The 11,095-nt window shown below is 40.7% G+C and overlaps 1 protein-coding gene across 1 annotated transcript in view; it reads right to left on the reverse strand.

Moving 5' to 3' along the window:
- The window catches only part of LOC100546134 (serine/threonine-protein kinase D3-like), a 31,215-nt gene extending 22,851 nt beyond the window's left edge, over positions 1-8,364 (reverse strand). Inside the window, exon 1 of the mRNA XM_010706857.3 lies at positions 7,297-8,364. Coding sequence (XP_010705159.1) covers positions 7,297-7,587 — 291 coding nt within the window. The 5' untranslated portion in view covers positions 7,588-8,364. The remainder of the gene's footprint in view (positions 1-7,296) is intronic.
- Between the last annotated feature and the right edge of the window lie 2,731 nt (positions 8,365-11,095).

An 11,095-nucleotide genomic window follows, 5' to 3' on the forward strand; every position in this document is an offset into this window, starting at 1 on the left:
CCTATTGCCAGCAAGTAGAAAGACCAGAGTGAGTGAAAACAAGCACCAACAACTAGAGCGGGGCTGCAACCTCAGCAGCTTATGTATTTAGGTGCCAGCAACTGGGGAAACTGGGATCCAGCAGCCACTGCTGGGCAGTGCACCTTAGCCCAGTATGTTTATATGTGTACGATGCCACTACCAGAGCTTCATCCTGAACTACCAGAGGGAGCAGGATGAGGCTGTTAGTACTGCCTGTGCACCCACAAGTGCTCAGTGCGGGAACACAGCTGCGTGTGTGGCACTCCTGTGCCTGTGCCCACTGCCTGGGCCTGCAGCTGTCTGCAGGCTGCCGGATTCAGCCTTCCCTAACCACACCTTTCACGTCTGATAAACAAGTCCTGCCCTTCCCTCGCATTCCCCTGTTAGAAAAGAACAGACCCTACTGCACAGAGCCCCTGAGCATTCCCTTCCATATGCCTGAGCTCAGACCACACTTATCAGACCGCACACAGGCCCAGGCGCCTCGGGCTGGCTGCCCTCTGCACAGCCGGCCCCGAGCAGCACAGGTGGCCAACCATAGCCCACACCTTACATGCTTGGCTTGGCTTTGGGGTTCCTGGCAGGCCTGCAGTGCCCTGCTCTGCTCCCCAGCACCGTCAGGAATACAGCATTCTCTGCTGACACCTCAGCCAGGATGTGTGTGGACTGCTGGCCAAGAACAACCTCATCAATTAACACGGCGATTTTTTTGTTGAGGTGTTTCTTCCCTGCTCAAGTAGTATCTCTTAACAGAATGTTTACACAACCTTAAACTGTACTCAAGTTGCACACTACCGAATTTCTCTCTCTTGTAGTACAGCTTTTATAGCTGTCCTTACGCTCAATTACATGAAGCTGTTAAGGAGGAACACTATTGAGCTCCTTTGATGTGTTAAGAGCTCATAATGTAAACTTGAAGACAAAACTCAAAGCAGAATTTTTTAAAAGCCTGTTTTATTTTACAGGATTATGTAGCTTTTACTTTCCTGCCTAAGAGCCCAAACCATCTGCACAGTCACTCAGAAAACAAACTGCTAATCCCAATATCACTATGTTTCCTAAAAGCAAAAGGGAGACTGTTCCCAGTGCTAGCAGTTCCAAAAGAGCATCTAACTACAGGAAATCACTTGCGGGAAGTCTACATGTGCGCTGGACTGTGCCAAGTTCATCTCTGGTACACGAATATTAACGTACATGAAGAATATATGTGGTTCTTTGTACTGGGGCAGTACTAGCACAGTTATCACTACTGCATTATTAGGGTTATGCTGGGAAAAACGACTGGCATCACTTGAATGCTTAAAGTAAGTATTACAACATGTCTAGTTTTAATCGATAGTGCATTACACCGTCCCTTTTCCCCAGACGAATGCAACATACAACGGCCAGTACTGCTGGAGCAAAACACAACTGGGTTTCTTTCTATCTTGGCAGTAACTGAAAAATCCTTCTAGTTCAAGTTCCAGGACTTACTTTACGAAGTTCTGGACCAGTTGCCAAAAATTCACACTGGGGAAAAGCGTAGGCGGATATTGTTTCAAGATCCAGTATCTCATGACCCATCATAACTCAAAACAAATGCTTCAAATCACTGGAAGTTAATCCCCAAGTCTAATGGTGCAAAACACCCATTACCTTGGAAAGTCTCTTCGTTCACTGAAATCACTCTCATCCATTCTCCTGCATGCTTATGCAGCTATCCACTCCCACTCTTTAAAAGCGTTTGCCAAATCACATTATCACACAGGGAACTAGGCTTCAAGTATGGTGCATGAGATACTTCCCTCTCCGGATGCCTCAGTACAGACACACTTGGACTACTGCTTGGCTAGGTTTTCCAGCACAGAAACCTATTAACACACTGCAGATGCTCCACTGCCCCGCACATATTTCATCTCTGTGCCCCCTAACCCTCCCCCCCTCCATTTTATTGAAGGCCTGTTTGCCTCTTGTGCCCCAGCTCTCTAACTCTGCTGCCTTATTTAGCTCCTACAAGCAAAGCAGATGGCAAGTCAAGAAGGCAGACCTACAGGGAAAAACATTCAAATACAGCTCATGAGTACGGTTTGGATGGTTTGGATTAATTTTAGAGCCACTCAAAAATAAGCACCGTGAATCATTACAATATTAATTTGGAGGTGCAAAAAAAAAAAAAAAAGTGGTTGCAGTATCACTACCTTCTCAGTACACCAAATTACTAAAAATGGATCTCTATAACTCTGAGAGTAATGTCAATCAATTGTAATATGATCCTTGCAATGGGATTCTTTTACTTCTCAGTATTTTATTAGTAGAACATCTGTTAACAGTTTAGAAATCATTTTGAAGCTTCAAGTCAACACCTCTGCCACAAACGGGTTAGACTGTTCCCCACTATTACGACAGTGTCCAAACCTTCAGAAGATATCTCATAGTCATTCCACATCTTTTGGTCTTTTCACAACATTTTTTACTCTCTTCAGCAGCCATTAAAGAAGAACTATCTATCCAAACCACTGCAGTTCAGTTCCATTAAAACTGAAGTTCTTCGGTATACAAATAATACAAGCATACAATTAATTGTCACTTGGTTAGAAAAGACTACAGCATTATTTGTATGTTTTACATGTCAGGCTCTTTTCCCTCTGATTTTCAAAGCAAAATGTTTGGACACATCTCAGCTTTTGTCCCCTTCCCCCAAGTGTAGTTCATCTTCAAAGAAAACCGGCTTGTTTTCCAAAGAATCCACAGACTTCAGTCATAACTAAATTATCAAAAATGAAATCTCACTTAGACTAATTAAAATGAGAGGCAGAACAATCAAGAAAGTACATGCATACTAACAATCACGTGCAACTCAGTTAGTTTAAATTTTCAACCAAGGAATACCAAGGACCAAGACACTTACAAATGCAGTTGAAGTACAAAACCACGTAAGTAGTAGAAAGATTCAGAAACATGCAGAATATAACTCCTTTTGAATGCCACTATACTTGCTGTGACTGTGTTCTTCACACCTTACACAATTCAGAGCACTGAATAAATAAATGAGTACATGTTAAACACTGTAAGTAGCTATTAACAATTCAAAGCTTGAATTTAGGCAAGGGAAAATGACATATTGTAGCACTAAGAGGAAATTAACAGTAATAAGAAAGCGTTGATGAGAAGAAATTTAACGTAAACAATGTCACCTTAAGATTATATAGAGAGAAAGATGACCAAGAAAAAAGAAAAAACTTGAAAAGTGGAAAAGATTAAAGTACAAAGAAGCACAAAGAAAGATAGAAATCTAGGTAGTCATAAGAATACAAAAAACAAATTTGATGCTATGAAACAGACAGTTACTTAAGTAGTTGAAAGAGTGATCAAGGGGGGATGATCAAAAATGAGGACAACAAAAATGCTATTCCCAGCAATTCAAAGACACCAAATGTAGAAGTAACAGGAATTGAGATAAAAGCAACAGATGTAAAATATGCATTTCAAACTTCTATATTAGCAAAGGAGAGAATCTTGAGGCCACTACAAAGATAAAAGTGAAAAAAAAGAACACAACATACAAAAAGAGATGGTTTGATGATAGCAGAATTGCAAACATTATTAGTGGAGATGATTTAAGAACAATCTGAAACAAAGAGACCATAGAAGAAAAAATTACTTTTGGAGGTGAACTCAGAAAGATAAGACCCAATATAGGCACAAAAAATACAAGGCGGAATCAAATTCAGTATGAAAAAGATAAAAGACAAGAAACAAGGGTTGCAAGCATGAATGGAAAACTAGAAATATAAAGGCAGAGAAAGATAAGCAAAAGAGTGACAATGTAAATTTGGGTTGGCTTTGGTTTTATTTTTAACTTTTGAGTTAGGAAGTATAGCCACAAGACATTATGAAAATACAGAGGGAGGTTTATTAATCAGTAGGACAGAAGAAGTGCCCCCCCTTGACTGTAAGGGGGTGCAGTGAAGTAGAAAAAAAGAAAAACTAGATTGGAAGATTAGAAACAGATTGTAGAGGTTGGCAGCGTATCAGCACTCAAGTCAAAGAGAAGGCAACAGTTGGAAAGTACGATGACAATTTTGTGCAAGCAGCCTAAGATAGGAGAACAAGAAGCCTACTTCAGAGCAAAACGTAGCAAGGCCATTGGAAGAAAGGTATGTAAAAGAGGATGCTGCATATGACTGAAAATGAAAAGTGTGAAGTATAGGTTAATCGACAAAAAGGGTAGATAAGGGAAGTTTCAAAGTCACAAAAGTAAAGACATGTTTAAGAAAAAACTTGCCTTGCAAATACTCATGCTATTAAAGTAACAACAGAACAATAAAATGTTTTTCATTTACAGCTTTTACTTTAACTAGGAGAAATAAGTAAGCTGAAATAAAGCACTTGCAACACCATATGCTGTCTTACATAATTCTCAGCTCGCAGACAGCGGTGCATCACCACATGTAAGCTTCTAGTTTTAGACTAGCAAGCAGCATGCTCTGCTTCTTCATATCCGGAACAAGCAGTGTTTAAACACAAGATTGAGAACTTGTCTCTGCAACACTTTATCACAGTGCAAGGACACATTCTGCCCATCTACGACTTCTTCTACAGACAGCTTTTAAACACACTTTCTATTCTCATCTGTTCTTGCTTTGGTTCTTCTTCAGACTCTCCCTGACAAACTGTATGTCTGGTACTTCAATATACAGCAATCTACGTAAGGAATGAACAGAAAACATGGATTAAGACTACGATCAATAACCTTCTGAAGCATTCCTATCGTGTTTAAAGTGCTGAGGACTTCTTTTAAGCATTCCAATATGCAACACCATTAACTTAGCAATCCTCAAATTCAACTTGAAAAAGCAGTTTTGCTCCTCTCCTGATGTTTAGGCCATATTTAACAGAGCTGTGAGACACATCAAATCTTTGCATTGCTCATCACTGTCTCCTGCAAATACATGCCTGCTGCTTCTTTAGTTTCAGTTCTGCTGATGCTACTTTTAAGCTCCCTTCTGCAAACACTGAACAAGCTGCACAAGACAGCAGCATCTGAAACAGGAAGGACAACTGATCATCACCAACACAGAAAGACTGGCAAGACACAAAACACTGTGAAAATGAATTAGGTAAATACAGTGCTTAGTTCCTAACCAAACTGCTCCCTCAAATAAGTTTTGTTCAAGATAGGCAGAGAAGTACGATTCTGAGATATGATTTAAACGAGTAAGGAAACTTCTGTTTAATCCTAGTAGAGTAAAATACCATTCAAATAAGAAGACAAGCTACGAACAATTCCAAATATAAAAGATCTCTCTCCTTTTTCATTAAAGAAGTGCAGCAGTAAATAGCAGGCTAACTGCAGAATTATCACAAGAACAAACTACAATATCCTAAAGCTGATAACCAGGAATTGGTCAAGAAAAGACAGTATGAGCTAGCTGCAGAATGCCAGAGCAAAAGGCAGCTTTAACACCACTGAATTTCAAAGGCATGCCCAATAGCTTCATGTCTGCAACTGGAAAAAAACAGACAGCCATATGCACAGCAGAAGAACACTGTTTACAACTTTTTACACAAATCAGGGATTTATATATTAGCACTAACACATTCAATATGCTTGCAACAGCCACCAGATCTATGAATAAAATGCAGGCAGGACATATTACTGGCAGACAGAGGGTGGAGGGAGGATATTGCCACTTGTGCATTGGGTGCAGAACGACTCACGAAAGATGAATCCACTGTACATTTCCCGATGAGTTTGCTGTTTGCAAGCAGGCACTCATTGAGTACTGGTAGCATCAGCTGCAGAGCATGCACTGAAACAAAGCCAGATGGGAAAAGGCAAACTCTGATCCCCAAATCTTTACCAGTTTTGCAGTAGATTAGGCTCAGCATGTAATAAGCTCCTTAAGCCATAACAAGAAATTGAGCTAGAGAACAGAAAGGAAAAGTAAGTGTGAATATATTTGTTTTCATCTTTCTTCAAGAGAAAAGACAGGATATATGCACACACAAGAAGGAGTTACACAGAAAGAAAAAGGCCCTAAAATGGCTGCAAAAATCGCACCTAACGCACACAGCACAGGGGGAAAAAAAAATAAAGAAGGAAAAAAAAAGTTGACCCACATAACTTGTCTGTTTAGAAAGGCACTAACATGATGAAGCACATTGTGGTAAGCCATAAAATTATTATGAAATCAACTTGCCTGCCAACTAATTTGTAAACATTTGGAAGATGCAATGGGTTGTGAGATGGGGAAAAAGATATGCAAGTAAATGCAAACAAGACTTCATATAATATTTGCATTCAGTTTCTCTCAAATTATTAATGGAAAAACAACTGGCTAATAAGACTAATCAACAAAAGATGCCAACCATTACAATGAAAGACGTGGAGAAAGCAATTCCCAACAAAATAACGTACCCTCAACTTCCTTTAGGGACAAAAGCAGTTATTTCATAATTAATTGCATGAAACAGTGTTAACTGTTTCTCAAGTTGGTTAGTAGTATCTAACCTGCCGAACATAAATAAGAATAAAACTTGGATACAAAATGAGATCAACGTTACTTCATTCTCAGAGAGCCAGAATTTTGCAACAGCCTGGCCAATATTTCAAAAGTATGGTAAGATTTCTTTCTTTCTTTTTTTTTTTTGGTCAACCATCTCTTAATAGGCATTATGCTAACAGACTTCTCATAAAAGAGTAGAGCATGCATTTGGTATAAGGAAGAATGATGCCAGGGCAATGTGAGCTGTCGAGTGGGTTTTTTTGTTTGTTGTTGGTTTTTTTTTTGTGGTTGTTTGTTTTTTTAATTACTAACTAGAAACAACAACAACAAAAGCTAGCATCACGCAGGTCTGCAGGCTCACAGTGTATTTCTGTAGCCACAATTGGTCCTCTGATTACAGCTGGCTATACTGTACCAAGAATGCCTCATAACAGGAGGAGGAAAGACAAACTTTAGTAAAAACCTGATGACAGAGTTAGTGAAACTCTGATGACAGTCACTGAAAGCAAAAAACACATTCACCACACTGTGAAAACTAATCCTTGAAAGGAGTTTACACTACACTTCTTTTATTGGATTTCACAAGCAAGAATGCAACAGAAAGGTTTACTCTGTTTAAATTGAAAGCTTCTATTCTGGGAGTCAGCTAAATCTCTTTGTGTGCAACTGCAAACATCTACCAGAGATCTTTGTATCAGACTCGCCGTGCATTTCACACTGATATTCTTAACAGTTTGTTAGAAAACAACCATTGCCATCAACAGAATGTGGTGCTGTTATATCATACCTTCTGGTAAACTATAGAGCACACGAGGTCTTTAACAGCAGAGAGGGACAGGTCCTGAGCTTCAATGGTGACAGTCTCCCGCGTGAGACCAATCTGCAGAAGGAACGAGACCCCATGCATGGAGCCCCGGGAGTTGGTGAGGCTCTGCGTGCTGAAACTGCCATTGGAGAGGCGGCTGGAGAGTCCTGACAGGGGACTCGAAGACAAACTTGGGGTTTGTGGTGCAGCAGCATGACACGTGGGCGGGGAAAACTTCTGTAAGGATGGGGGAGAAGAGTCGTTTGCTGACATCTGACTTGATTTAAACCGTCGAGATCTCCCTAGTAGTCAAATTCTAAGAAAAATGTGGTCAGTTCTTGGTTTGAAATTAAAACAAGGATAATCTAACTTTCCCTTTCTTCGTTCAGTAAAATGCTCCTGACCAGTAAAACTTGTTCATCTTCCCTTTCATTATGTGCAAGCCAGAAGCTGGAAGTTGCTTCAATTTAAAGGTTCTCTTTCCACAGATCAGCCACAATCAGCTGATCGAAAGCAGACTGCTTTCCTTTAGCACCGGGTCCAGACAAAAAGGGCTTACATAAAGGCCTCAGAGAAATACACCAGCTCTGTTGTTTTATACTTGTCCTTCATTTTTGTGTTAAAAATAAAAAAAAAATAATAAAAAAAAAAGCTGGAAACGCAGATGGAAATAAATGTTGGTCATTCATTAACAGCGTCCTCTCTCAACTAACCCCACAGCCTGTATGCTAAATGCAAATCCATCTTCATGCAGATAGTCTTTCAGAATGAAAAAAAAAAAAAAAAGAAGGGTATCCTTAGGCAACAACAGAAGTCCACGTGTCTGATGAATCTCCTCCTTCTTCAGAAGATGTCTGAATTCACAGGACGTGGTCAACTCGGAGATCAGCAAAGGTATCCAACTTCATCTTTATAAAATATTTTAGCTCATGAAATGCAGGAGCAGAATTTCTGAAGACACAAACACATTAAATGTAATCTCTAAATTCACCCAGATAACCTCCAGCATTTTGAAACGTTGTACTCTGCCTGTAGGGAAAAAGATACAGTTATTTCACATGAAATGCAGGAAGTTGCTTTGCCATTAACTCAACTCTGCTTTCAAGCAGAAGAATCACCAGTTCCATTTGCTCAAGTACAGGGTAAACACGTAACATTTTCTCCTTAAAACTTGAAATCAAGTCTCTTTATACTGTGTGAAACACAAAACAAACCAGACTTCATGCTGCCCAATACATCACCACATCTTTTAATTAACAGCAATTTAGAACCATAGAATGGTTTGGGGTGGACGGGACTTTTATAATCACTTAGTTCCAGCCCCCCTGCTATAGGCAGGGACACCTCCCTCTAGTCCAGGTTGCTCAGTGCCCCATCTTGAATGCTTCCTGGTTTTGAATGCTTCCAGGAAGGGGACATCCACAACCTCTCTGGGCAACCTGTTCCAGTGTCTCATCACTCTCACAGTAAAGAATTTATTTCTAATATCTAGTCTAAAACTACCCTCTTCCAGCTTAAAGCCATTTCCCCTTGCCCTATCACTACATGCCCTTATAAAAAGTCCCTCCCCAGCTTTCTTGTAGGCTCCTTCAGGTACCGAAACTTAGCAGAGCAGAAAAGAATTAAATAAAAAAAAGAAGGGGGGGGGAGTAAACCACAGCTCTGCTCTGTAGGCATATGCAGAGCTGCTGGTAGGTAAGAAAGCAAATTTGTTAAATGCACAGAAACATCCAAAAAACACAATGCCAAGGCTCAGAAAACCTGTATGTAGAATGTACTCAGGATACATTCTAATACTTCTATTGAAAACAGCTTGAAAACAGGAGCAGGAGCACAAACTCTAACTACAGGAGAATTTGCATAGCACACAATAGAACATCAGTTCATTTGAAAAATAAGACTTAATGTAATTATGTCTGACTACAATGGAATTCTGCCACAAACTTTAAAACCAATCACTTCATGACTGAATCCTGGATTTCTGTGATTTTTCATGACCACAGACACCACTACTTGCTACAAGATGCTGTACCATCTGATTCAGCACTTTGAGCACCGGCAAGTCAAATGCTAAAACATCTGCATGCAACCTTATCTGGACCCAAGCAGATCTCCCATATTACAGAATGAAGTGAGTCACATTTGCACTTTAATACATTTGGCAGTGCATTGATTTTTAGCTATAGGATCAACTGTTTAACCATCATATTTACCCTTTAGTGCGAGGTCACTACTACTCTCTGTTCTCACTTATTTTTGCAGAGTTGAGTCAAAACAGGTTAATTAACCAGGACTGTGATTCACGCTTATTAACTTGATCCTAGCCAAATGCATCCAAGATGCTTGAAAATAAACAGCCTCAGATTGCCCAGGCAATGTCTTCAAGGGAAAAAATTATCTGTATATGGTCCAAATACATAGATATTATGTAGCACTCAGTTTTTAAAAGAAGCACAGAACCATACGGGACTCAAAAATTAGTAAGCTTAGATATTTTTCATTCCCTTAAGTACAAAAAATAATTAACAAAAATAAATAAATCAGAGACGTTTTTACTAGAATTAAATGAAATTTTTGAATAGGAGTGCCAGTTTATCACATGCAGTATAAACTATCACAGAAAGAAAATCAACATTTTACACAGGGTGATAGTGATGGGATGAGAAGGAATGGTTTTAAACTAGATGATGGGAGATTTAATAATTAGATGTCAGACGGAAATTATTTACTTAGAGATTGGAGAGGTACTGGCACTGCTGCTGAGAGAAGCTGTGGGTACCCCATCCCTGGAAGTGTTCAAGGCTGGGTTGGATGGGGCCTTGGGCAGCTGAGCTGGTGGGGAACAGCCCTGCCCATGGCTTGGGGGTGGAGCTGGGTGGGCCGTGAGGCTCCTTCCTACTCAAAACTATTCTGTGGCTCTATTCTCACTAGAGCTATGGCTGATAACTGGTAAAGGACTTCATTCAGCAGATAATACACTCCTCTTATTCACCAACATAACAGCTCAACTTACTGCCAATGCGTTCTAATAGGTGCATAAAGAAGCAGGGCTATATGAACTGCTGTACTGGAAGGAAACGTCGATCAAAATTCCTAATGGGGCTACAGAAGAGAGAATAAACTGTTACCTTTTGGATTTCCAGCACAGGCATCTACAAAGTAAGACCTACAAACACCCAGGAGCTGCTGGACTGTTGGCAAAGACACCTGAAAGGGCCACTTCTGCCCTAAGGAGCACGCTAACTAGGGTACCCACGAAGGACATAAACAGGAAGAGAATAAGGGCAGCAGTTGTAATACCGAGGTGCTTTTCTCAACAAAGCAGCTTCACAAGCCTTCAGTTTTGCTTGAAGATGACTTACTTTTGCATTCACAGACACCAAAGACAAAAAACACTAAGCCTTAGGGGTAGAACCGAAAACGAGCAATACCTAACCAACACCATAGGAAACGGGAAAGCTGTATGACGTGAGAGGGTCTGCTCTGGGAAATCAGTGCAATCACGCAGCCAAAGCTCAGCTATACCTGCCTCACTGGAACGCTACCTATATTTACCACAAGCGCGATGCATTTGCACGCACACAGCCCTTCCAGACGGCGCACACTCGCACTAAGCCTATCACGGAGCTCATTCCGCTACCGCACAGGACGGGATGGATCCTTCTAAGGAAGGAAACCCCACGGGCGCTGCCCGCTCGGTAGAAGCGAAGCGCGAAGCCGCTCCGGGACGCGAACGCAGACGCGTTCCGCAGCGCACCGACAGGGTGCCGCGCGATCCGCC

This window comes from Meleagris gallopavo, chromosome 2 (genome assembly GCF_000146605.3).
Source record: "Meleagris gallopavo isolate NT-WF06-2002-E0010 breed Aviagen turkey brand Nicholas breeding stock chromosome 2, Turkey_5.1, whole genome shotgun sequence".
NCBI classification, from domain to species: Eukaryota; Metazoa; Chordata; class Aves; order Galliformes; family Phasianidae; genus Meleagris; species Meleagris gallopavo.